Raw genomic sequence first — 27,067 nt, 5'->3', positions numbered from 1 at the left:
ACGCCCTGGCCCCTGGGCGGCCACCTGGTAATGTGTATCAAGTGGGCACACCACGCCCTGGCCCCTGGGCGGCCACCTGGTAATGTGTATCAAGTGGGCACACCACGCCCTGGCCCCTGGGCGGCCACCTGGTAATGTGTATCAAGTGGGCACACCACGCCCTGGCCCCTGGGCGGCCACCTGGTAATGTGTATCAAGTGGGCACACCACGCCCTGGCCCCTGGGCGGCCACCTGGTAATGTGTATCAAGTGAGTACACCACGCCCTGGCCCCTGGGCGGCCCCATGCTGAAAGTGCTCAAGGCACCCCAGTCCGAGTCAACACAGTTCAGCCCGTAACACCTTAAAATCCTAAAGACAGTGACTCTCCACAAAAAGGAGTCTCATAAATGCAGAGAACCTTGGAATTGTGTTCTGCCCAACCCTCATGTGATCTCCGGAACTCGGCGCGATTGCTGCACTGAACCATATCAGTGACTGGTGGTAGAGCTGCTTATCAAAAATGAAGACATTTTATTTTAAATGTTGAGTTGGGGGGGGACATGTTTTACAGATGAAGGAATGTCTTACAGTAATTTAGCTGGCTCTTCTAGCTGACTTATTTCTTGGTTAGAGGTTTGGGCATATAACCAGATTAAAATGAAGGAGCTTTGGAAAAAAAAATCGGGGGTCCAGCGGTAGCACAGCAGGTTGAGCGCACGTGGCACAAGGCGCAGGGACCCGCGTAAGGATCCCGGTTCGAGCCCCCGGCTCCCCACCTGCAGGGGAGTCGCTTCACGGGCGGTGAAGCAGGTCTGCAGGTGTCTGTCTTTCTCTCCCCCTCTCTGTCTTCCCCTCTTCTCTCCATTTCGCTCTGTCCTATCCAACAACAAATGACATCAACAATAATAATAATAACCACAATAAGGCTACAACAACAAGGGCAACAAAAGGAGAAAAAAAAATGGCCTCCAGGAGCGGTGGATTCATGGTGCAGGCACTGAGCGCCAGCAATAGCCCTGGAGGCAAAAGAAAAAAAATCCTCCACCCAAAAGAGAAGCTCCAGTGAGTAACCTGACGCTTTTATAGGCGCCTGAGTAAATGGGCGGGGCAAACTGTGGCCAATAGCGTTGCTGAGTCAACTGGACCTTGCACTTAAGACTTGGACAGCTGCCACCCAGTGACTCCCACTCCTTCCCAAAACATTGGGAGTTGCTTGTTCCCTGGCCTGTCACGCCACATCTTGTCTTCAACCTTTTGGATCTTCAGTAGTAGACAGAAAACTGCATTTCATTTTTGCTTTATGTTGGTGTCTATTGCTTTATAAGCGAGTTGCCCAAATTTAGAAGATTAAAGCAGTAGGCAGGGGCCAGGTGATGGTGTATCTGGTTGAGTGCACACATTACAGTGCAGAAGGACTCACGTTCAAGCCCCCGGTCTTCACCTGCGTGGGGAAAGCTTCATGAATGGTGAAGCAGGACTGCAGGTGTGTCTCCTCTCTCCTTTTCTCTCTCCCTATTTCCTCTTCATTCCTCTCTGTCTCTCTCTCCAATAAATAAATTAATTTAAAATAATAGATAAAACTACAAAATCTAGCACTTCATAATTCCCAGGGGGCTGGGGATCCAGGTACCCATTATTTATTTATTTTTCTTCTTTATTTGATATGACAAAACTTGAGAGGGGAAAGGGTAGAAAGGAGAGACAGAGAGATGCCTACAGCACCGCTTCACCACTTGGGAAGCTTCCCCCGTGCAGGGGCGGATCAGGGGCTTAAACTTGGGTCCTTATACGTGGTAATGGATGCACTTAACTAGGTGTGCAACTGCCTGGCTGTTGGTGTGCTTCTAATTCTGCTTCTAAGACCCCTTCTGTTGCATTGGTTTAACCCCCCCTGCTTAACACTGTATTCTGTTTACATAACCACTGTTAACTAAGAACCGCCCTGCCTGCAGGGCATTGGTTTAATCCCCATTGGTTCATGATGTCTTTTTGCTCCGCCCCCTCTCCTTGTCACACCCTGATCTTCACCAGTCACTTTTCTCTCCACCCTCTCTATGTCACATCCTGTTTCCACCCTACTTGGCAAGTATATATATATATAAGGACAGCATTGTGATTATAGTTAGTTTAGATGGCTTAGATTGCGCTGCGTTCTGCATGAATAAAGAGATACTGCTTTCCAGCTTAGCCATGCGTCCCTGGTCGTCTGTCTCCCGCCCGCGAAGCCAGCCCGGCACCTGGCCTCTAGTTTTTTTTTTTTTTTTTTTCAGATGGAGACAAGGAAGGCAGAGAGAGAGTGGAAGAGACCGCTGTACCAAAGCATCCTTCAGTGTGGTAGGGGTCAGGCTTGACCTGGGTCTCACATGGCAGAGCAGCACACTGTCCAAGCGAGCTATTTTTCCAGGCCCCAGGCACACGTTAGCTGGCTTCTCTGCCTCTCCTCACCTGCTTGCTCCACTGAAGGTGATGTCTGAGAAGGAATTAGACTTCGCTAGGATTCCTGTGGGGCCATAGGCATTGCTCACTATGTAGACCTCCTGTGTTTCCGTGTGTGGTATAAGTTCAAGGCCCGATACCACAGTTGAGAAGCCAGGACACCTATGGTGCTGGAGGGGGGTGTCTCTCTTTTTCTTCCTTTCTTTCTATCTGAATGAAAAAAAATCCCTAGAGAGGTGAAATTACACATGCCATAAGCCCTAGCTGGCCAAAACAAACTAAATAAACAGGACAGACACTCCTGTCTTCTGTAACCTCATCGTGGAAGTGACGCCTTTGTTTCTTTTGAGACAAGTCGTCAAATTCAGCTGTTGGAGTGCCTCTGAGCCACTCTCCAGCCTTCTCCCAATTGCATTCCAGTTATTCTCACATCGCTTCCACCATCCGTGGAGTCCCATTTGTCCTGTCTTTGCTGCTCCCACCACGTGCTGGGGATCAGACCCAGGGCTCACAAGTGCGCACGGCAGGTGTTCTATAAGCAGAGCCACTTCCGTGACCCCACTCCTATTCTGTGTTTGTTTATTCATTCTTGTACGTGTGTGTGTGTACACAGGGACCAGCACCACGGGATGCTGGGATGGACATGCCAGCCAGGTCCTGTTTCATGGACAGCTCAGCCCTGTGGGAACAGTGTGGGACAGACATTCAGCAGGTGTATAAGGCAGTGTTAGCAGTCACAGCTAAGCAGAAAATAAAGGTGGGGACTGGACTGGAGCAGCCAGTGGGAGGGAGGCCAGAGAAGGAGACACCGGACCAGGCCTTGGTGGCATGAAGAAACTGTGTAGAGAAATTGCTCAGGAGAAGCTGGTGGGGTGGGAGCCATTGGAACCAGACCATAAAAAGATCCTTCCTGGTACTAAATGCAGTTAACTTGATCTCTGAGGCCTTAACAAGATGGGAAGGAATTCAGGCCCACTAGAGTGACCAGCCCTAGCTCCAGGGGCCTGTGGAAAGATTAGGAAGCTGTGCCTGCGGGGAAATTGCCAGTTTCCACCAGAGACTCAGAATCAGGGGCTGGGAAGGGTGGTGTGTGTCCCCCAACCCTCTGTCCCCACATCAAAGGGTATAGAGTCAGTAGGTGAGTCTAACGCCACAGGCCATGGCTGGGGGGGGGGGGTGTAGAGGGGGAGGTCTGTGCCAGAACCACAGGGGTTTTGAAAACATGATCGTTGTGGCCCCCTCCTTCTGCATGCAGGCAGGCTAGAGGCCCAGGGAGGGGCTAGGCCACCCAGAAAGCCACTTACCTCTGCGCCTCAACTTCACCTGCTGTCCTGAGAAGCCGTGGGCTCCAGTTTTCAGCTCTCTGAAACTCTGGTGACTGGACTGTTTTTTTAAATCACATTCTTGATTCTTTCTGGATTTTTGACCCAACAAACTGTGATAACATATTTAGTTCTCATATTGTATGGAATTTTTTTTTCTCTCACACACTGACAACTCTCCTCTGCTTTAGATCAGTTTTTGTTGGATGATAAGGAAAGCAAACCGTCACAACAGGACACACAGAGAATTACAAAATGAAGGTTGCTTTTAGCATTCTGGTATATACAAGCTTCTGCACCTTTTCCACTATTTGAGGTGCTGTGTGTGTGAGAGACAGTTCATCATGCCTTATGGCCTCCTTGGTCAGAAACCTCTTTCTCTATGAAATTATGTGAATCATCTATTTCCCCATTTTCTGCACTACTGAGAAAGGACCAAGGAGCCATGGTGTCTGCTTATACATTATATTTTTGTGTTTTTACCCATTCAGAATCATAAAGAACTCACAGGGGCTTCTGGGGCCAGCAGAGAGGGGTCTGCCTTGAGGTTCCCCACCATGGGGGACAGTTGTTGGTGTCCAAAGAAACTGGGCCAGTGTAGTGGGCTTCTGCCTTAAACTGATTAGCTCCCTTAAACCACTTTATTTCTGCAACCCTTCTAGAAAAATGCCATTTCTCTCAGCCATTTGCTGGTTGAGACTCTTCTTTAAGGACAGACACCAAAATCCTGCATGGCGGGCAGCCACAAATGGGGCAGTGGGTCATGCTGGGTACTAGGAGCTAAAGACATGGCCTTGGGCTAACACTCTCAGCTCCTTCGTGACCATATTTGCAAAGATGGAAGGCTGTACTTCCTTCCTAGTGTCTGAGATATGACTTCCACAGTGTCCTAGCTGTGCCTCGGAGAGTTGAGGTAATTGAACGTGAAATGACTCACCACGGAAGGGCTAAGAAGCGCCAACTGCTCCAGAGTCTGCACCATTCACTCATTCACTTGTCGGCTGTTGCAAACGCTGCATATTCACTCTGCTGTATGCTCACAGGTCCTCACTGTGTGTTTGTGCTTATGGCCCTTTGCCACACAAGGAAACTCTCAGCGTGTCTGTCTGGCTAGCCTGTGCTCCATAGCACTTAGCCTAGAGCCCAGCAGATCCTTGACTGACGTGCTCATGTGTGGAGTGATCTGATGACTGTCTGCTCCTACACAGAGGATGTCAGCAGTGACCCAGCCAGTGCCATCCTTCAGAGGGACATGCTCTGGGGAGGGACAGGAGACAGGGTGCCACTCATGCTGCCCTCTGGCAGAAGCACATTTGTCTGCAGCACAGATTGGAAATGGAACCTTGCAGCATTAATCACAATCTGTGCAACTGATTGCAACCACTGTAAGACAGCATTTGGAGAGCCATTTACAACAGCTAAAAATCTAGAAACAACTCTGGTGCCTTATTGATGGCCAGCTGATGATGTAACATGCATCTTTATGTCCAGCTATGAAAAGAGATGAAATACTGCCATTCGCAGCAAAATAAAGGGACTCATGGGAGGGTGGTAAGAGAGGACGTAAGGCCGAAGGGACAAAGACAAGCACTGGACGATTCCACCCGTGTGTGCTATAGAAGAGAAAAAAGTCAGTTAGCAGATGGATCCAAATACAGAGCAGTTGGACTCTGTAGTAGAGCTAAGCTTACTGGAGGGGAAGAAAGTAGGAGGAGGGCTGGGGTTCTAGGGAAGGGGGTGGGTTTTATTTATTTTTGAAGTGAATAAAAAAGCTAGAATTTGGGTCAAAATGATCTCATCTTTTTTGGGATTTGTCATTGGCAGTGATTTGAGGACAGGTTTGTCACCAAGTAAGTGAGAATAATTATTCTCAGCAAATGAAAAAAGCAGGATTCCTTGGGAATTCTGGAAGGAAGAAGGAGAGAGTGAGAATGAGAGAGAGAGAGAGATAGAAGTATTAGACTCTGGCTAGGATACCAAGGAGACCCCCAGGGCAAGAGCACAGCTGGATTGGTTCTGAGACCCTGGGCTTGAGTAGAACCCCCTGAAAGAGGAGCGGGAACACACACGAGCGCCCAAGGCGACAACTTCAATGGCTCCCAGGATGTGTCCATGTAGCAGAAAGACGGGGGGCTCAAAAGGGCCTGAGTGCCTGCTCAGAGCATATATGTGTCCTGAGGTCAGGAGCTGACACCTGCTGAGGGTCTTGACAAGCCGCACAGCACAGCGTGGCTCTGAAGACCTTGTGTTCCTTTGTGTGGGCAGTTGGGTCGGGAGATCATGAGGGTGAAGGTAGTGTCCCTGAGGTGGAGGGGAAGGGAGAGGACGGATGTAGGAGATGTCTGGGGACAGGCAGTTTGGACGTGGGGTCTACACCTGGTAAAGGGGACTGGAAGGAAGGACTGGGAAAGATAGGTCGAGTTGGAGGTCTCTATCCCTCCCCAACCACATTGAGGGTGACTGGAATTATCAGAAAGTTCAGGGGAGAGGACTGTGCTGAAGACAGCTGGCTAGGAGTTGACGATTTACCAGAGAGGGAGAGGGAGACGGAGACGGAGACAGACAGGGAGAGATGGGCAGAAGTCTAGGGCAAGGATAAATTTCTGCAAATTCCCCCCACCCCAATTAGCTGTTGTTATCTTTGGCCATGCACCAACCACACCCAGTGTGAGTGGGGCTCACATATCTGCTCAGTGTAGCACGGGGGGCCTAGGTTGGGGACTTGCTGGGTGCTGTACTCAGTTCAGCTGTTGAGGGAAAGCCTGGATGACTGGCATGGGCAAAGAGAGAGGCTGTGAGAAGGCTACTAGGCAGTGGATCCTGCTGGCGTCTGCCTGCCGTCAGTGTTGGGAGCAGACTGGCAGGGGCTGCACAATGTAGACTGGTGAAGGCTATGAACCTGACTTTCTGGGAGCCTTGAGCTTCTGGAGACCACAGGGTGTGGCTTCTTTTGGGGGGCCCTCATGGGCCTCTCAGCCTTGAAGCATGAGACTCCTCTGGCGGGGGCCGTACCCCTGCCTGGAGGAGGTTCTCAGTGCTGCTATCTTTCCAGACCTTTCTCTGCCAATAGCAGAGGCAGCCCAGGGCCCTCATGACCAGGTGGTCACCAAGGCCAGGCCTCACGTGTCTCTGTCTCTCTGGATCCAGCCCGGCCTGAGAGACGCTGTCAAGGTCATAGTTAGGGACAGTGAGCCTCCCTGCGGCAGGCTGGCTGAGGGAGGTTCCGGTTGACACAGCAGCCACGGCAGGGGGAGAACCACACTTGAGGGGAGCAGACGGTCAGCCAGCGCGAATCTCCCTGTTTTTATTCCTCACTGGTACATCCTGACCAGCTGGGAACCCTGTGCAAGCTCAGGTCACCTGGCAACTCAGCCTGCTTGAGTTCTCGAGGAGGAAGATCCCAGAGTGGGTGAGGAGAGGACGGAGCTGCCTGGCCCAGTCGTCCTGCTTGGGGGATGCTCCCCACGGCCTGAGCATGGTGGTCACTCAGCTGAAGCTGGAGTTCCGCTTCCAGGGCAGGAAGCTCCGGGGCTTCAGCTGCCGGCTCACTCGCTCCCCCCATGGGGTCTTCCCTGAGACCAGCTTCACCATCGCCTGCCAGATTGTGGTGCCTTTTTTGCTGTCTGGTTTGGGCATGCTGGCTGCCGGCCTGATGATGAACACCATCCAAGTGCGTACTGGGGAACATTGTGGGGATAAGGATGGGGCTGGGTCTCCAGACATTACAGATAAGACAGTCAAGGGATGCCAGCAGAGGGGGCCTCCAGAGACCCCAGTGTCTGAGCCTCACAAGGCACTGAAGCTTCCTCCGCTCGCCTGGGATTGGGAGGCGAAGTGCTCAGAGAGGGCACATGTTAACATGCACAAAAACCTGGCTCCAGCTCCCAGGCCTCACCTGCAGGGGAAGCTTCATGAGTGGTGAAGAAGTGCTGCAGCTGTCTCCTTCTCTCTAGCTTTTTCCTCTCTCTTTCTCTCTGCTTTTCTACCAATAAATAAAATTGAAAGGAGCCTCTCCTCAAGATCACCTTCTGCCTGAAGGAATTCACTCCTCTTCCCAGACTCAGTTTCCCCATCTGTAAGTGGGGCAGGTGAAGCACACACCTTTACAGGGTGGATGTGAGGCGAGATGGAGAATATGGCCCTTTGCGCTGTGGCCTTGAGGGTGACAGGCAGCGTCCTCCACCCCCTCCCACCCTAGGGGGCCTCCTCATCAGGAGGAAAAGGGAGGCCAGGATGGAGACCTCATTGGGTGGAAGTGTTTGGCAGAGACTGTGAGCCTCCCAGACTCTGGTTCTCCTTGCGGTGGCTCCAGCAGTGTTGTTTGGGTCACTGAGGATTTGCTGGGTCTGCTCAAGCATTTTTTCCTTTTTTATGTTGACATGTCCTTTGAGAGAAACTAGAGTATACATCCAAAACAAGTGAGGAGAGGCACCCTCCTGAGGTTCCTGCTGATGTGGTGGGTTTATATCAGGAACATATAAACGTACGGGGGGTTGTGTTGCTTGGTAATGCTGCGTGTTGGTCTGTTGAGGGATGAACCCCGCCTCTGAGTGACCCCCTGGGCTGCTTTTTTCTTTATTTATTTTACAGAGGGAGCAGGGGCTGACAGACAGAGACAGATAAAGTGATTCCCCAGCACCATCCCACCCCCCATGGGACTCTCCCTAGCGCTGTTCACGCTTCTCCCATGGGGGTACTGGGATTTGAACTCAGAGTCTGTCATGTGGAAAAGAGTCTGCTGTACCCAGTGAGCTGTCTACCAGCCCTATAACAGTGCTCTTGACAGAAAAAAATTAAAATATGTATTTATGAGAGAGAGAGAGAGAGAACCAGAGCATCACTCTGGCATGTGCAATGCCAGGGATCAAACTTGGGAGCTCATACACAAAAGCCCAATATGTTATCCACTGTACTGCCTCCTGGGTGCGTGCACGTGTGTGAGTGTGTGTGTGAGTGTGTGAGTATGTGTCTGTGTGTGTGTGTCTGTGTGTGTGTGAGTGTGTGTGTCTGTGTGTGTGTATGAGAGTGTGTGTGTGTGAGTGTGTGTGTGTGTGTGAGTGTGTGTGTGTGTGTGTCTGTGTGTGTATGAGTGTGTGTGAGTGTGTGTGCCTGTGTGTGAGTGTGTGTGTGTGCCTGTGTGTGTCTGTGTGTGTGTGCGTATGTGTGTGTGGTGTGTATTTGGCAATACTGGGGCCTGGCCCATCCACATTTTCACCTTTCTGGTCCACTTTTTCTCTGGTACCACAGCATCTGTCATGTGGAAGTTTGCCCATGAGTAGACAGTGCTATGAGGTCCCAGGATTCAGTTTTTTTTCTGGCTTGCAAGCCTGCATCTTCCTCTCCTGCTTGCCACCCCACTGCAGTGCAGGAAGCAGCTCTTTCAGCACTAGTCCTAAGGGAAGCCCCCAGCTCAGGCAGCCTGGCACCAGTGGGGCCCAGCCTTTATGTCCCTGTCACCCTCTGGAGCCGCAGGCCTGAGCCTATAGCAGCCAAGCCAGGGAAATGAATCCCAGAGTCTCTGCTCTATAAGAGGCTCACAGCCCAGGACAGGGGATGGATGAGTTCATTCATTTCTCTGGCTCCTCACTCGTTCACTGACCAACGTAACGTATCTTGCTGTACTTGGTCCTAGCTGGAACAGATCCACCCTGACTCTGCTGCAGTGTGTACTGCTTCAGGTGCTCCTGGAATCTTCCCAGGAACCAGTGTGCAAGGGTGGGAGCAGAGACTAACATCTGTGCTGGGAGAGAAGCAGTGCATTCTTGCCAGAGGAACCAGAGAATCTACAGAGTCCAGTGATGCAGTTGGAGTTGCACTTAATTTAATTTGCACTTGGTGTAATTTGCACTTAGTTTAATTTGCACTTAATTTAATTGGCTAGTATGCTGTGCTAGGGAATGAACCCAGGCCTCATGCATGCATGCCAGTGTCTCTCTTCCTCATTCAACCTCCCCCCTCACTTTATCTCTGTCCTATGAAATAAAATAGAAAAAAAAGAAAATAATTGTTCTTTGGGAATATTGGGTTTGTAGTGCTGACACCTCCCCCCAGTGATGATCCTGGTGGCAATTTAAAAAAATACAGGGGATCGGGCGGTAGCGCAGTGGGTTAAGTGCACTGGTACAAAGCGAAAGGACCGGCGTAAGGATCCTGGTTCAAGCCCCCGCTCCCCACCTGCAGGGGAGTCGCTTTACAGGCGGTGAAGCAGGTCTGCAGGTGTCTGTCTTTCTCTCCCCCTCTCTGTCTTCCCCTCCTCTCTCCATTTCTCTCTGTCCTATCCAACAACAACAACATCAATAATGATGATAATAATAAGCACAACAATGGTAAAAACAACCAGGGTAACAGAAGGGGAAAAATAGCCTCCAGGAGCAATGGGTTCATGGTGCAGGCACCGAGCCCCGGCAATAGCCCTGGAGGCAAAATAAATATTTCTGAGGGACAAGAGGTTCCCTTACCATGTTTGGGGCCCTGACTTCTATGTCTGGCATCACCTGGGCACACCACTGACAGCATCGAGGGGGCTCAGTGGATGGTAGAAAGATGCTTTTGTATCTCTCTTTGTCTCCTTTCTTTCTCAAGGAGACCCAGCATGGGACACATGCATGAGGCCCTAGGCTGGTCCCCTGGCATTGCATAAAAAAAGAATGAGATTTTTAGAGAGCCAGCGTGTCTGGTCGCACTGAAGTCCTTCTTCCCCTGCCAGCACTGGCCTGTGTTCACAGACGTCCAGGACCTTTTGACCCTGGTGCCATCCCTCGTGGGCCTGAAGGGGAACCTGGAGATGACACTGGCGTCACGACTCTCCACAGCAGTAAGTGAACATCTGGGCCACTGACACCGTCCCTACCACCTCAACCCCTAGGCGGAGGCTGGGCATCTCAGAAAAGACAGGTGTGGCAGAGGTAGATAGCATAATGGTTATGCAAAGAGACTCTCGTGCCTGAGGCTGTGAAGTCCCAGGTTCAATCCCCAGCACCACCATAAACCAGAACTGAGCAGTGGTCTGGTAAAAAGAGGGGGACAAGAAAAGAATGGAAAAGAAAAGAAAAGAAAAAAAAAAGAAAAGAAAATGCAGGTGTGAGTCAGCTTTTGTCCACGGCCAAGTTGTGACCTTCACGTCTCCTTCAACCTGGGTGCTAGTGGGCGTCCTCGTGCCCCTGCTCAGCCACCTGCAACTTGAACTTGACCCCACACATCCACAGGGCTTTGGAGAGGGAACAAAGGCAGCATTTACATTGTCACATCCAAGGTCTCTGCTAGGGAATTCTGATTCCTGCAATGACTCAAAGTCTGAGGAGTCTTTCTCTGGTCTCTAACCCAGTTTATTCCCGCCTCCTGCATGTCTGAGACACCGCAGCTCCTCGCCCAGTGTATTCCCGCCTCCTGCATGTCTGAGACACCGCAGCTCCTCGCCCAGTTTATTCCCGCCTCCTGCATGTCTGAGACACCGCAGCTCCTCGCCCAGTTTATTCCCGCCTCCTGCATGTCTGAGACACCGCAGCTCCTCGCCCAGTTTATTCCCGCCTCCTGCATGTCTGAGACACCGCAGCTCCTCGCCCAGTGTATTCCCGCCTCCTGCATGTCTGAGACACCGCAGCTCCTCGCCCAGTGTATTCCCGCCTCCTGCATGTCTGAGACACCGCAGCTCCTCGCCCAGTTTATTCCCGCCTCCTGCATGTCTGAGACACCGCAGCTCCTCGCCCAGTGTATTCCCGCCTCCTGCATGTCTGAGACACCGCAGCTCCTCGCCCAGTGTATTCCCGCCTCCTGCATGTCTGAGACACCGCAGCTCCTCGCCCAGTGTATTCCCGCCTCCTGCATGTCTGAGACACCGCAGCTCCTCGCCCAGTGTATTCCCGCCTCCTGCATGTCTGAGACACCGCAGCTCCTCGCCCAGTGTATTCCCGCCTCCTGCATGTCTGAGACACCGCAGCTCCTCGCCCAGTGTATTCCCGCCTCCTGCATGTCTGAGACACCGCAGCTCCTCGCCCAGTTTATTCCCGCCTCCTGCATGTCTGAGACACCGCAGCTCCTCACGCAGTTTATTCCCGCCTCCTGCATGTCTGAGACACCGCAGCTCCTCGCCCAGTTTATTCCCGCCTCCTGCATATCTGAGACACCACAGCTCCTTTCAGCTGGCTGTAGAATATTCTGTCCCCTTTCTGATACCCGTGTGTTTGAGACACTGAGTGCCAAGGAGTGCATCGGGGTAAGACGGGGACCTCCTTGTGACTGTCCCCATAAACACTGATCCCTGGCCTTCTCTGCTTCTCTCAGGCCAACACGGGGCAGATGGATGACCCACAGGTCCGGCACAGAATCATCAGCAGTAACCTGGCCCTCATTCAGGTGACCTCCCCTCTCCCCACTCCATGGGAAGGTGTGGTGCATGCCTGAGGCTTAGGTTCATTCCCTGGCACTTGGAGTAAGTAAATGAACAAGCAGACAGATGCAGGGAATAGAGGCGATAGAGGTGACCCCTGCCCAGGCCACAGTGGGATGAGATAAGAAGAGTCCCCAGCAGTTTGCAAGGTGAGTGCCAAGGAATGGAAGTCAGGGAGAGACGGAAAGTGTCAAAGACCTTTGAGATGTAGCTGTGGGCCCTGAGTCTATGTGCTGGGGAACTCAGCTGCCTGTGGTCCTGGAAGTCCCCTGAGAGAGGGACCTTGTCAGAGTACTGAGTCCTAGACCTAGAACCTGAACTCCATCCTGCCTGGAAGGTGGCCTCCAGCAGGGGCGGCCATGAGAAGCAGCCATTTTCAAGAGAACTGGGTGAAGTTGAGAAGGTGTTGGTCTGTGCTTCTCTGAGGTGGTGCTGGATGTTGGCCGCTTTCAGGGTGAGGCCAGGGGAGAGTGCTGAATGGTAGAGTGACCCCTGGAGGGCTGAGAGGGTCTAGGCAATGGGTGGGGAGTGAGGACCCCTGCGTCACGTCTGACTTCTACCCTGACAGCTGCAGGCCACCGTGGTGGGACTCCTGGCCGCTGTGGCCGCCGTGCTGCTGGGAGCTGTGTCCAGGAAGGAGCTGGACTTCTCCAAGGCTGAGTTGCTGTGCGCCAGCAGCATCCTCACCGCCTTCCTGGCTGCCTTCGCCCTGGGTGAGCTGGACCTTCACCCCCACCCCAGCATCCCGCTTCTCAGGGCTTCCTGCCTACCTCTTTGCTCTTTTCGATTCTTTGAGAGAGGAAAGATGTGAGTGCTGGGAGTAGACCTCAGGCAGACCTGGCAGGAGACTGAGAGAGCCTGTCGGACCTTTGGGGCCTCCTCATGGACCCGTTAGTGGGCAGTGAGCCCTTTCTTGGGGTGGGTGTGGATACCAGTATGTCACGCCCCACTTTTTGCCCTTCTTCCTGCTGGGAGAGCTCACCCCTGCTCTGGAGACCTTCATCCCTTCTGTCTGGAGGTCCTCACACATTTTCTTCTCTCTCTCTTTTTATTGGATAGAGACAGAAAAACTAAGAGGGAAGGGGAGCTCAGAAGAGAGAAAGAGAGACAGCTGTGTCACTACTTCAATACCCGTGTATCTTCCTTTTGCAGGTGGGGCCTGGGGGATTGAACCTAGATCCTAGTGCGTAGTAACGTGTGTGCTCAACCAGGTACGCTACCACTGAGCTCCCCCTCACATGTTTCCTGAGCTCAGCCTGCTCACAGGCTGTGGTGTTTCTGGAGTCTGCATCCATGGGGAAGAGCAGTCCTTGTTAATAAGCTGACTTTTCACCCCCACTGAGTGGCCTTTCAAGTTGACCCTTTGAACACTATGCAGGTCAGGGGCACCGACCATCAACTCCTTGTGCGATGGAGAGTGCGCTGGTACTGCGTACTGTGTTCTTACAAGAACTCGGGCTAGAGAAAGGAGAATGTTACTAAGAAAATCATCAAGGGGGCGCAGGAGCTGACTCACCTAGTAGCATGCGTGCTTTAGAGGAGGGTGTGAGGCCCTGGGTCCAAGCCTTGGCACTTTGTGGGAGCACCATGGACAGTGCCAGGGGGACGTTCCAGGAGTGGCGGAGCAGAACTTTGCTGTCTCTTCTCCCTCTTTGTGTCTCCCTATCTCTGCTCTGTTTGTCTCTCCCTAAGTGTACTGTCTGTTCCTCTACCCTTCGGGCATTTACTTCCTGTGGACAGAGCCTGCAGGTGAGTTTTAGCTCTTAAAAGAGGCCCCAGGGGCCTGGCAGTGGTACACCTAATTGGGCACATTCATTCCCATGTGTAAGGACTTAGGTTTTTTTTTTTTTTAATTTTATTATCTATTTATTTATTGGATAGAGAGCCATAAGTCAAGAAGGAAGGGTGTGATATAGAGGGAGACAGACAGAGAGACACCTGCAACACTGCATCACCACTTGCAAAGCTTTCCCCCTGCAGGTGGGGACCGAGGACTTGAACCTGGGTCCTTGAACACTATAACATGTGCGCTCAACCAGGTGCACCACCACTCGGCCCCAGGACTCAGGTTTTGGCTCCTGGTCCCCACCTTCAGGGAGGACACTTCAGAATCAGTGAAGCAGGTCTGAGAGTGTCTCCCCCTCCCCTTTCAGTTTCTCTCTGTGCTATCAAATAGAAAGAAAAGGAAAAAAGAAAGAAAAATGACCACCAGGGAATGGTCGAGTTAGTGTGCGGGCACTAAGCCCCAACTATAACACTGGTGGCAAATAAAAATAAACAAACAGGGGCCAAGTGGCGGCATACCTGGGAGAGAGCACACATTACCGAGGGCAAGGACCCAGGTTCAACCCCTGGTCTGCACCTGCAGAAGGAAAGCTTCACAAATCATGAAGTAGTGCTACAGGTCAGCCTTTATCTCTCGCTACCTCTATCGCTACCTGTCTTATCTATCTATCTATCTATCTATCTATCTATCTATCTATCTATCTCTGTTTATCTTCCTCTTCCCTCTCAATTTCTCTCTGTTCTATCAAACGAAAGAAAATAGAAGGAAAAAGTGGCTGCCGGGAGTGGTGAATTTGTTAAACAGGCACTGATCCCCAGTAGTAACCCTGGTGGCAATAAAAATGTTTAAAAACAGGGGCCAGGTGGTGGCGCACCTGGTTAAGCACACACATTACGGTTTACAAAGACCCAGGTTCAAGCCCCTGGTCCCACCTGCAGGGGGAAGCTTCACGAGTGGTGAAACAGGGCTGCAGGTGTCTCTCTGCCTCTCTCCCTCTCAATCTCCCCCTCCCTCTCAATTTCCCTCTCAAGTTCTCTCTGTCTCTATCCAATAATAAAGAAATAGATAAAAAAAAATGTTTAAAAACAAACAAGCAAGCACTCCCTGGCTAAATGTCTGCTGAGTGAATGGGCTTTAGTCAGGTTTTTCTGGATGGTATATCGGTACGGCTTTACACACCCCAAACAAGTGCAGGAGAGCGCCAAGGATAACTCGATACATTGGCTGGTACTCACATCGCTACCTGTCAGCTATCTGCTCAGCTGTCAGTCCACACACAGCTTACCTGTTGCTGCCCACCCGCTCCCTGGCCAGCTGGCCCCTTCCCACACCAGCAGACAAGGAGGTCCCAATCAAGGGGAGGCATGTAGGAGTGTGAACGTGTCTGGTGTGTCCCCTCCCGAGGGTTGCCACCACCCTAAGGAGTGTCCACACCTTCCAGGAGGCACTCAGCCTGAAATCTCTGAAAGTCCCCAAAGCTCACGGGACTCAAGAGTGCCAACCCTGGCTCCCATTTTATAGTGGAGGAAACTGAGATGCAGAGCTTGGGGGAAAGCTTGGCAGCCGAGAGTCTGGGGGTTGTCCAGAGAGGCTTGGGGGTTCGTTAGCCGTGCCAGTGGCTCTGAGTGACTTCAGCATAAAGTTGGGTTAAGGGGGGCAGTGTTCACTTTGTTCCCTTATTTGTTTTTATTGTGAAAGAGAGAGACCAGAGCACCACCCACCGTTTGTACTTTTCTATTTGGGTCTTAGCTTCCTTGCTTGTCCTGGCTCAGCCCCAGGACTTCACACATGCAAAGTTAGTATTCCACTGCTGTGACACCTCCCAGGCCTCAGGCTGGGGTCGGCAAGTTTTTTGTTTTTCCTTAATATGTATATATGAAAGAGAGAACCACCTGTGATGCTAGGAATTGAACTTGGGACCACAGGCTTTCAAGTCCAGTGCTGTACCGACTACACCACGTACCAGGCCACTAAAGCAATTTTCTTCTTGGTGAACCATGCAGGATGCTGTTGGATTACGTTCCAGGCAGCAGGGTGGCTGGGCAGTGGCACATCTGGTTACATGCATACAGGTTCAAGCCCCCAATTCCCACCTATGTTGGGGGGAAGCTTTGAGTGAGGAAGCGGTGCTACAGAGGTCTTCGTCTCTGTCTCACCCAATTCATTCCCTTTCTTCTTTCCTTAACTTTGTTTTCATGGAACACAGAGAAATTGAGAGATAAGGGTTACAGAAAGGAAGAGAGAGGGGGCCAGGCAGTGGTGCACTGGTGCAGTCCACTCTGGGTTCCCTGCCCCCCTAGCCACAAGGGACGAGTGTCAGAGCGGAGCGGCTCTCCAGGGAGTTGTGGGGTGACTCTGCGTGTCAGGGGCGACGTGTGCGGAGAGAATCAGACTCATTCAACTCCAGGGGTGGTCTCAGAAAGGTGGACAACCCGTTTATTGAAAAGGAAGATGGGCATATATACCCCTAATGCAGGAGGCGGTTGAGGTCACCATTAACCCAAACAGAGCAATACGATGACTAACAGACTGTTTGATCATAAGCTTTACCATGTACATTTTTCCAGAGCTAACTTGCAGGCACTCTGTAGCAGCAGGGGAGAGGGAAATGGAGGGGCAGCTGAGCAATCAGGATGTTTGCTGGCAGTTTTAAGGTTAACACAATAATCCAGGGCTTTTAATTAAAGAAGGAAGTGGGGGAGGTGACATGTGTAGAAAGGCGCCCATGTTGGGGGTCCAGCCATCATAAATTCCAGAGACCCAGAGACCAGGGGAACCTGCCCTTGTCTTGACCTGAAAGGAGAGTTGGGGGTCAACCACTTGGACCTCATGGAAACAATGGCCTGGACTTTCCAGGACAGTGGGCCCATTCTCCAACACACTGGGTTAAATGCACATAACACAAAACCTGAGGACGCCTGCAAGGATCCCGGTTCAAGCCTCCAGCTCCTCACCTGCAGGGAGGTGGCAGTGAAGCAGGTCTGCAGGTGTCTGTCTTTCTCTCCCCCTCTCTATCTTCCCTTCCCCCTCAATTTCCCTCTGTCCTATCTAATAAAATGGATTTTAAAAAATGTCCACCAGGAGCTGTGGATTTATAATACCGGCAATAACCCTGTTGGAAAAAAAGGAAAACAAGAAGAAAGGAAAACAGAGACAGATGCCTGAAGCACTGTTTCGCTGCTTGTGAAGCATTTCCTCCTGCAGGTGGGCACAAGCATTGACCTTTGGTCCTTGTACATGGTGACAAGTACACTGAACCAGGTGTGCCAGTGCTTGGTCCTAAAATATTATGTTTATTTTATTTGAGAGAGAGAGAGAGAGATGCACTGCTCAGCTCTGGCTTATGATGGTGCTAGAAATTGAACCTGAGACCTTTAAGCCTCAGGCATGCAAGTCTTTGTATAAGCATTATGCTATCTCTCCAACCCTTCTTCATCCCCTTTCTCCTCTCAATTTCTCTCTGTCCTATCAATTCATCAATCAAGTTAAAAGAATTCCCAGGTGAGAGTTGGGCGGTAGTGCAGCGGGTTAAGTGCACGTGGCGCAAAGTGCATGGACTGTCAGAAGGAACCCGGTTCGAGCCCCCGTCTCCCCACCTGCATGGGCTTCACAGGCGGTGAGGCAGGTCTGCAGGTGTCTTGTCTTTCTCTCCCCCTCTCTGTCTTCCCCTCCTCTCTCCATTTCTCTCTGTCCTATCTAACAACGATGACATCAATAACTACAACAACAATAAAAAAGGGTAACAAAAGGGAAAATAAAATAAATAAATATTGAAAATTTTTTTTAAAAGGAGAAGGAGAAAAAGAAGAGAGAAAGAAAGAAAGAGAGAAAGAAATTTAACTTCTAGGAATATACCCCAAATAATTGAAATTGGTCTCAAAGATATATTGATTTTTATTGGACTTAAAACGGACTAAAAACCAACACATCTCAAGGACTTGCCGTCAGAGATAGAAATGAGCTAAAGAAAATGAGAAATGCGGGCGATAGGAGAGCTGTGCCTGCAGAAGCATCTGTAGGTGACAGAGGGGGTATGTACAACCCACACGAAATCTTTCCCTGCTGTGCCTCTGAATCTCTCCACGGAGGGGTGGATGGGTCCCTTGTGCATTCAAAGATTTACTTTGTTTATTTCCCAAGAAAGAAGCCAGAGCAGCGCCCCTCTGGTACGTGCAATACCAGGGACTGAACCAGGAGCCTCAGGTAGGCAAGTCCTGGGCTGTACCCATTGACCCGTCTCCCTGCTCACGGATTCCTCTTCCCCCTCCCTGCAGGAATGCTGATGATCTGCATCGTGATTGGCTCCCGGAAGCTCGGGGTAAACCCCGACAACGTCGCTACGCCCATCGCGGCCAGCCTGGGGGACCTGGTCACCCTCTCCATCCTGGCTTTAGTTAGCAGCTTCTTTTATCGACACAGAGGTAGTGGCTGGAGGGAGGCAGAGACCGGCAGCAAGTGCCTTGTGCCTTTCGGGTGTGTTTGGGTCCAGCTAGTGCAAGCGCAGTGCTGGCTCATAGCTGCTGTCTCTTATTTGCCACCAGGGTTATCACCGGGGATCAGTGTCTGCCTGACCAATCCGCTGCTCCAAGCAGCCACTTTTTTCTTTCCCTTTTTTCGCTTTTATGTATTATTTTTGATCGAGACAGAGAGAAATTGAGAGGGAAGGGGAAGTCAGAGAGGGATGAGAAAGAGACAAACGTGCAGCACTGCCTCAGTGCTCATGAAGTCTGTGCCCTGCAGGTGGGGACCCGGGGCAGGTCCTTGCACATGGCAATGTGTGCATCACCACCACTCAGCCCCTCAGTAGAACTCTGTTTTTTTAAAATAGGGAGAAAATTTGAGATGGGAGAGAGAGAAACACCAACAGCCCACCTGTAGTCCTCCTTCACTGCTTGTGAAGCTTCCCTCCAGCAAGTGGGGAGTGGGGGCTTGAACCTGGGTCATTGCACACTGTATTGTGTGCATGTTACTGGGTACACCACCACCCAGCTCCTCCACCAGTAGTACTCTTGACATAATGAGTTTGGGGCCAGAGGATGGTTCAGTGGGTTGAGCATATGCCTTCTAAGTGTGTGGTCCTGGGTTCAATTCCTGGGTTCAAATGCTGGTACAACAGCATCAAGGACAGAGCTAGAGTTCCATGAGTGGTGGAAAGGAAAGGAAAAAAGAATATAAATCAGACTAAGGAGGTGGCTCAATGCATGTGCTATGCCTTGAATCCAGCTCTGACACAGTATTATAAATAGTAATAATGTAGAAAGAGATCACTAATAGTAGGTATTATAAATAGTAATAATGTAGAAAGAGATCACTAATAGCAGGTATTATAAATAGTAATAATGTAGAAAGAGGTCACTAATAGCAAGTATTATAAATAGTAATAATGTAGAAAGAGATCACTAATAGCAAGTGTGCAGTGGAACACCCAGTCAAGTGCACAGAGACCTGAGTTCACGCTCCCATCCCTATCTGCAGAGGGAGGGAGTTTCATGAGTGGTGAAGCAAGGCTGCGAGTGTCTCTTTTTCTCCCTTTCAACTCCCCCTTCCCTCTTGATTTCTCTCTGTCTCTATCTAATGAAGAAAGAAATATGAAACTCTAGTTTTTAAAAAAGTAGGGGTCAATAGCAAACAACTTGTCAGGAGAGCCATAAAGTCAGAAGAGTGAAGGTGAGAGTGTCAAAAGTGGAGGAATGGAGACAGAGAGAGCTCTGCTTCTGGACAGGACGGTGTGGTGACGGTGTTTCAGAAGCTCTGGCCAGTGAGGATTCTCCAGACGGTCAGGTCTGAACTCTGGGGTCATGTGTTTGTCCCCTGCCGGAGCATGCCCACTGGCCCCTCGTCTCTCTCCAGACAGCCGCTACCTGATGCCGCTGGTGTGCCTGGGCTTCACGGCGCTGACCCCCGTGTGGGTGATCCTTGCCAAGCGGAACCCCCCCATCATGCAGGTCCTCAAGCTCGGCTGGTTCCCCATCATCCTGGCAATGGTCATCAGCAGGTGAGCACCAGCCACTGTCCTTTCCTGGGGCCAGGCTGAAACATGCTCTCTCTCGCTCTCTCTCTCTCTCTTCTCCCTCCCCCAGTGAAGAACCATGGACCATGATCCATAATAAAGCTTACCTGCTAGTACATGCTCCTTGCCATGAGCAAAGCCCTGGATTTGAGCCCTGGCACCACATGGGAGTACCATGGACACAGATGTCCATGGATGGTGAATCAGGGCTAGGGTCTCTTTATCTCATTATATAATGAGAGACACAGAGAGTCTCCTCAGGGGTGGTATTACACATGCTTAGAGCCCTGGGTTCATTCCCTGACATAGCACTGAAAGGGGGTGGCCAGGTGACGGGAAGATAAACCACTCAGAAGAACATGCACCTCACCTTGTGTGAAGTCCCAGGTTCCAGCCCCAGCACCACAGGGAAACAGCATGCCGCTGGGGGAAGCTCCCTGGATGGTGGAGCAATGCTGTGTTTGGTGCCAGCACTATGAATCCATCACTCATATTTCCCCTTTTCTCTTCTCTTCTCTTCTCTTCTCTTCTCTTCTCTTCTCTTCTCTTCTCTTCTCTTCTCCTCTCCTCTCCTCTCCTCTCCTCTCCTCTCCTCTTCTCTCTCTTTCTCTCTCTCTCTCTCTCTTTCTCTCTCTCTCTCTCTCCTTGAAATTAAAAGAATGGAAAGGTAGCCTGGGAGCTGAGACTGTTCCGTGTAGAGTTACAAGGTGAGCAGAGTCAGGAAGAGCCCTAGCTGGGAACTCAGGTCCCCCAGTTCCTGCCCCCCCATGTGCTTGGGCCAATCAAGTCTCTGCTCTGCTCCTTTCTCCCCTGGCCTCCAGGTGGTGCCTGTGAACACCCATCTCCATGGTGTCACTGAGTTTCCCCTGGGCCCTGGGGCCCCTCATGGAGCCCAGATCTGCCACCTCCAACCCCAGCCCGTTCTCAGGGGTCTCCTCTGCTAGCAGCCCTGATGGGGGACACCCCTCCTCCTGCTGTGTTTCTGACCTTGTCAGGAAGAAGCTTGTTGCTGGCTGAGGGTCTTGGACTTTAAGGGATCGACACAATCCTCTGGGCCTTCTAGAACAGCTTGGGAATTGAGATGGTGATGGAAATGCTCATGTGGGGAAGGGGACACTGAGGAGATGGCTTGAATGTGGCAGCTCTTCTGTGCTAGGACAGGGAGAGGGCTGGTTACTGTCAGTCTTCTGGCTCAGATGGAATCTGCAGAAAGGACTCACTAAGGTGGAAAGACAGAGGCTGAGTGACTTGTAAGGGGAAACTGAAGGAGGGTGTCTGCCACAAACATGAGCACTGATCCTCAGGCTGCTCTCTGCTCTCTCCCCAGTCTCGGAGGGCTCATCCTGAACAAAACCATCTCTAAACAGCAGTACAAAGGCATGGCCATATTCACGCCCATCATATGCGGTAGGTGCTGGCACTGTTCACTTGGGGTCCCTGGACGGGGTGCTGTAGCATCCTGATGGTGGGGCCTCCACAGCTGGCTCCAGCCCCAGGCCCTGGGAGGCATGTTGGGAAGCAGAAGGGGCCTGGGGACTTGTTTTTCTTGGAGCACTGAGGCTTACTGTACTACATACCCGATTTCACTGTTTCTGGTCGTCTTTTTTAAATTATTTTTTATTATCTTTATTTATTTATTGGATAGCGACAGTCCAGAAATCAAGAGAGAAATGGGGGGATGGAGAGGGAGAGAGACAGAGAGACACCTGCAACACGGCTTCACCACTTGCAAAGCTTTCCCCCTGCAAGTGGGGACCAGGGGCTTACACCCGGGTCCTTGTGCATGGTAACATGTGCTCCAGCTCCTGCACCACCATTGCACCCCTTTCTGGTCAGCTTTTTCAGAGAAAGAGACAGACAGAGAGAGGGAGAGACACTGTGACATTACAGGTTTGCCTGGTGCCAGGGGCTCAAGCCTGGGCTGTGGACATGACAAGATAAGCACCTTACCTGCTCACCAGCCCCAGGAAATGGGTTTTTCTGAGATGAGAGGAACCGCAGGGAGCCCCTGACCACAGGTCTGCCAGCTCATGCCCTGCTCCTCCTGGGAGCTTGTCCATAGAGCGCCAACCTTTGCCTTGAATTCAAGGACTTTGATCCAGAACTTTCTGCCTTCTGCTGCCTGAGGGTGGCTGTCATAACTGGGGTGTTGGGTTTTTCTTGTCTTTTAACTGAGATTTGTTGGTGACATTTAAAACTCTTGACATTTACATATGTAAACCTGGATTTCTGGGACCAGGAGAGGGCTCAGTAGCTAGACACACATGCCTTTCTATGTTGGCTCAAGTCTTGGGTCGTCTCCAGCACCGTGGACAGCACCAAAGGAACTTCATAGGTTGTGGAATGATGCTGTGGTCGCACTCCCTCATTCAGTACCATGGTTAGCAGCAAGGAAACCTCCCATGGATGGTGGCGTCAGAGTGTAGTGTTTCTCCTCTCTGTCTTCTTTGCTTGTCAAGGTTTTGGCTTTTAACCTAAAGTTGCTTTGTATCTGGTTCCTGTAATTGGGACTAGCCAGTGGGAAGAGGAGCCCAACCTGAGACCTTAGTACCAGGTATGCTAGGCGCTGTGGTCCCAGCCTCCTGAATCTGTAGACTCAACCTTAAGAGCCCCCCCCCCCCACCTCCACCCACTGCACCTGGGTGGCCTCACATATCCACACCCCTACTTCTATGGGAACTCAGGTCTGTCCCTAGCTTGAGGACTGGCCACTATGAGTCAGCTCAGATGATCGTGAGTTGGGAAAGGCTTTTCTTGTCCGCAGCTCAGGGACCTGTAGTGACACCGCCAACAAGATGAACAAGAGAAGTGAGTAAGATAGTAACCGGACAGTGAGGAGTGGTGGGGAGCGCGACAGTCATGCCCCCTGGCCTGGTGGGAGACGCATGTCTGCCGACCTCCAGCTAGTGGGAATGGAGCTTCATAGAGTGGTGGCGGGGTGAGTGGGGACGGCCCCAGAAGCCTTGAAGCTAGAGCAGGGGCCTTGGCTGTAAATGCCGCCAAATACTTTGAATCTGGGGGATTGTTTATTAATGTGGTGCTGCCTAGTGCTTTTCCTGATTCGACTTTTTATTTGGTGGTTAGGAGGTGGTGGGGGGGGGATTGAGATCCACTCACCACTCCACTATCCATGGCGACCCCCTGTGCTGTCCTCAGTGTCCCCATGTCATGCCAGGGCTTGAACCCAGTGCCTGGCACCTAGGAAGGTATGTGCTCTACCAGGTGAGCTAGCTCCAGTCCCAGCAAGAGAGCTATTTCTTCCTTCCTTCCTTCCTTTATTCCTTTATTTCTTTTTATTTTAAAGTGAAAGGTTTATATTATCATAATAGAAACCAGAGTAGTCTTTCATCTTTTTTTTCTTTCTTTCCTCCTCCTCCTCCTTCTTTTTCAACCCTATCTGAGTCAATCTGGGTCCTCTGTCCAGAATATTCTTTGCACCAATCTCCTAGAAATGGCCTAGGAGATTGGTGTCTGTCCCTGGAGGTCACTGGGCCATATCTGGAAGTCACCAGGGCACATATGGCCCAGTGAGGGGCTATTCTCAGTAAGGCTGGTGGGGGTGAGGTGGGGGAGAATGCGGTCACCCAGTACAGCCACTAAAGGAACCAGCCACTGTTGTTTTCGACGGGCTAGGTTGTTTTCTCTGGGCTGGCTTCACGGGTGGGTAACAGACGACCAGGGACTCATGGTTGAGCTGTAGGCAGTATCTCTTTATTCATGCAGGACGCAGCACAATCTAAGCCGAGCTGAGCTAAACTAAAGGTACAGTACAGTAAAACTCACAATGTTGTCTTTATATATACTTGCCAAGTAGGGTGGAAACAGGATGTGACATAGAGAGGGTGGAGAGAAAAGTGACTGGTGAAAATCAGAGTGTGACAAGGAGGGGGCAGATTAGGTGAGAATCCTATCACTGAACCACAAATGCCCTGGAGGGAGGGTGGAACTTGTTAACAGCGGTTATGTAAATAGAATGAAGTGGTTATGTAAATAGAATAGTGTTAAGCAGGGGGGATTGAAACCAAATGAAACAGAAGGGGTCTCATGCATACCAACAAGCCACTAGTGTGGGTCTGATCCCCTGCCAGCCTCCAAAGCCTGTTCCTGCAGAAGAAGGTCAGCATGGTGACCTTTTTCACCTCAGGATGTTCATGGGAGCCAGTAGGCCTGTCACTGTCACTGTGGCCTCAGCCCTGCTCCATGGACTTGCCTCTCCTGCACCTCTGCCCACTGGCCCACCTTCCTGATTCAAGATGAATAAATGCAAAGTGGCAGCCCCTCCCCTCCCCAGTGCCTGTGACCTTGAGTGACTCTGAGGTCCATGGCCTCCCCATAGACTCTCTCATCCAGCCTCTCCTTCCCTCCATTCCTCCCTCACTCCCTCTCTCTCTCTCTCTCCCTGATCTCCCTTTTCTCTCCCACTTTCTCTTTACACAGGAGAGAGAAGGGAGATCAGGGAGAGAGAGAGAGAGAGGGAGTGAGAGAGAGAGGGGGGAGAGGGGGTATTTTATTGTCTCAGTCATACTATTCTCACCCTCAGAAATGCCAATGACCACAATTTTATTTTCTCCACTGGGGCCTTTGGTGCCTGTGATTCTACCACTCCCGACAGGCTTTCTCTCTGTTTCCTCCTTTTCAATATCAGATAGAAAGAAACATAGAGAGAGAACAAGAGACAAAACATCACTGCTCCACCACTCATGAAGCTTCCCCTTTGCATGGTGTTCCCATGGGGTGACTGGGCCTTGAACCCAGGTCCTTATGAATAGTAAAGTGTGTACACTTCCAGGTGAGCTATCTCCCAGCCCTTTCAACGTTGGATTATATATTTATTTACTTTCTTCCTTCTTTTCTTTTTTAATTTTTTTTTGTCCCAGTGTTAAGGGGCTCAGTGCTGGCACTACAAATTTACTGCTCCCAGCAGCCATATCTTTCTTTTTTTTCTACTTTCACTTGATAGGACAGAGAGAATTCGAGAGGGAGATAGAGAGAAAGGTAGACACATCTGCAGACCACTCATGAAGCACCCCTCCCCCTGCAGGTGGGGAGCGGGGGTTTAAACCCAGACCCTAGCGCACGGCAACGTGCGAGCTCGACTAGATGCGCCGGCGCTGGCCCCCAGTTTATTTGTTTTTATGTCAGAGAGAATGACAGACTAGAGTATGACTCAGTTCTAACATATGTGGCGACAGGGATTGAACCTGGGATCTCAGGCATCCAAGTCCTGCATTCAACCACTGAACTGTCTCCCTGACCCTAAGTTTTTTTAAAAAATAATTTCCTGACTACCTATCTCACACAATCTGGGAGGCTCTTGGTGCCAAACAAGATCTATGATCTGTTGGAAAATAAGAAAAAGGTGGGAGTTGGGCGGTATCGCAGTGGGTTAAGTGCACGTGGTGCAAAGTGCAAGGACTGGCCTAAGGATCCCGGTTTGAGCCCCGACTCCCCACCTGCAGGGGAGTTCACTTCACTGGTGGTGAAGCAGGTCTGCGGGTGTCTATTTTTCTCTCCCTGTCTCTGTCTTCCCCTCCTCTCTCCATTTCTGTCTGTCCTACCTAACAATGACAACATCAATAACAACACCAATAATAGTTACAACAACAATAAAAAAACAACAAGGGCAACAAAAAGGAAAATAAATACATTAAAAAAAGTTTTTTTCAAGGGGTCACATGCTGGCCAGTCAAGGAAAGCTTCCTGGAGGAAGTGAACTTAAAATATGGGCTAGGGCCTAGAGGCTGGCAGAAAGCAGAGGGAATCTGATCCTTCTCCCCTTCACAGGTGTCGGTGGCAACCTGGTGGCCATTCAGACCGGCCGCATCTCCACCTACCTGCACATGTGCAGCACACCAGGAGTCCTCCCGCTCTGGATGAAGAAATTCTGGCCTAACCCGTGCTCCACGTTCTGTACCTCAGGTGGGTGGGGGTCTTCCAGGGGCCTCACGGCTATGTGTTTAAGCAGGTGAAGACTGGCCAGATCAGAACCTGCTCTTGGTGGCCCCTGGCATTCCTGGAATAAGTGAGTCATTCATTGAGGGAACATCTGCTGGGGGCTCCCAGGCATGTGATTCTGCTGCCCTCTATAGTCTTTTCGCCTTTCAGTTTGAGAGAGAGAGAGAGAGGAGAGATACCACAGCATTGTTCCATCATTCATGGTTTTTGTTTTTGTTTTTTAATAAAGGGAATTTTACCCAGGTGGCCTTTGCTGTCGGCTGGCTATGTGATCTCTTGGGTTTGGGACTCTTGTTCCTCCAGAGGTCAACTCCATGTCGGCGCGGGTCCTGCTCTTTCTGGTGGTCCCGGGCCACCTGATTTTCTTCTACATCATCCAGCTGGTGGAAGAACACAGTGTGACAGACAGCAAGGTCTTCCTGGCGCTCTACCTGCTGGCTGGCCTGATCCAGGTAAGGCCCGCCGCCCCGAGAGCACTCCTCTGCCTGCACGCTGTCATCCCAGCCCAGGGCAAGGGAACACAGGGACAGGAAAGGCAGCTCCTTCAAGCCACAGGGCGTTCGTAATGCAGACGTGGCCAGCGTGAAGACTGCAGGTTCCCCTCTGCACACGACACATGCATGTTCTTATCTGATTCTTTAGGGTAATGGGGACTGGCTGTGCTGAGGAGGGGAGGTGAGCAGGTGGAGAGGTGGGAAAGAGGAGACAGGGGTGGGGGGTGGCTCAGGGTAGAGCACACCTTCCTAGGTGTGAAGTCCTGAGTTTCCACCCATGAAAGGAACAAAGAAGATGCAAGCAGAATTCTATGGACAATGGATAATGGAGCATTACTTTGGTCTCTCTCTCTCTCTCCTTCCCTCTCTCCGTGTGGCTAAAGCACTGGACTCTCAACCATGAGGGAGGGAGGCCCGAGTTCAATCCCTGGCGTCCTATATGCTCTGCTTCTCTCCCCTCCTTCCCCCTCACTTTCTCATTAATCAGTACATAAATCTGAGTTGTTCATGGTCCAAGGTTCCAGTCCCAGCACCACCTTAAGCCAGAACTCAACAGTGTTCTGGTAATTAAAAAATGAGTGAATGAATGAATGAATGAATTAAAAGGCAGGCAGTGGTGCAATCCTGTTGCGTGCACACATTACTTACTATACGCAAATACCTGGGTTTGAGGTCCTGCTCCCGACCTGCAGGAGGG

The 27,067-nt window shown here is 51.1% G+C and overlaps 1 protein-coding gene across 5 annotated transcripts in view; it reads left to right on the top strand.

Moving 5' to 3' along the window:
* SLC41A3 (solute carrier family 41 member 3) overlaps positions 1-27,067 on the top strand; it is a 49,711-nt gene that overhangs the window by 21,627 nt on the left and 1,017 nt on the right. For 4 of the 5 annotated variants that reach the window (XM_060180269.1, XM_016189912.2, XM_060180266.1 and 1 more), the window contains 8 exons: positions 10,446-10,553; positions 12,020-12,091; positions 12,694-12,838; positions 18,186-18,332; positions 19,762-19,906; positions 21,249-21,328; positions 25,706-25,840; positions 26,180-26,328. In XM_060180269.1, coding sequence (XP_060036252.1) covers positions 10,446-10,553; positions 12,020-12,091; positions 12,694-12,838; positions 18,186-18,332; positions 19,762-19,906; positions 21,249-21,328; positions 25,706-25,840; positions 26,180-26,328 — 981 coding nt within the window. Of the gene's footprint in view, positions 1-7,071; positions 7,410-10,445; positions 10,554-12,019; positions 12,092-12,693; positions 12,839-18,185; positions 18,333-19,761; positions 19,907-21,248; positions 21,329-25,705; positions 25,841-26,179; positions 26,329-27,067 lie in introns of all 5 variants that reach the window. The other variant, XM_060180270.1, reaches the window with a different exon arrangement.

Source organism: Erinaceus europaeus, chromosome 21, assembly GCF_950295315.1.
Source record: "Erinaceus europaeus chromosome 21, mEriEur2.1, whole genome shotgun sequence".
NCBI classification, from domain to species: Eukaryota; Metazoa; Chordata; class Mammalia; order Eulipotyphla; family Erinaceidae; genus Erinaceus; species Erinaceus europaeus.
This window is presented reverse-complemented; position numbering and strand designations above follow the sequence as displayed.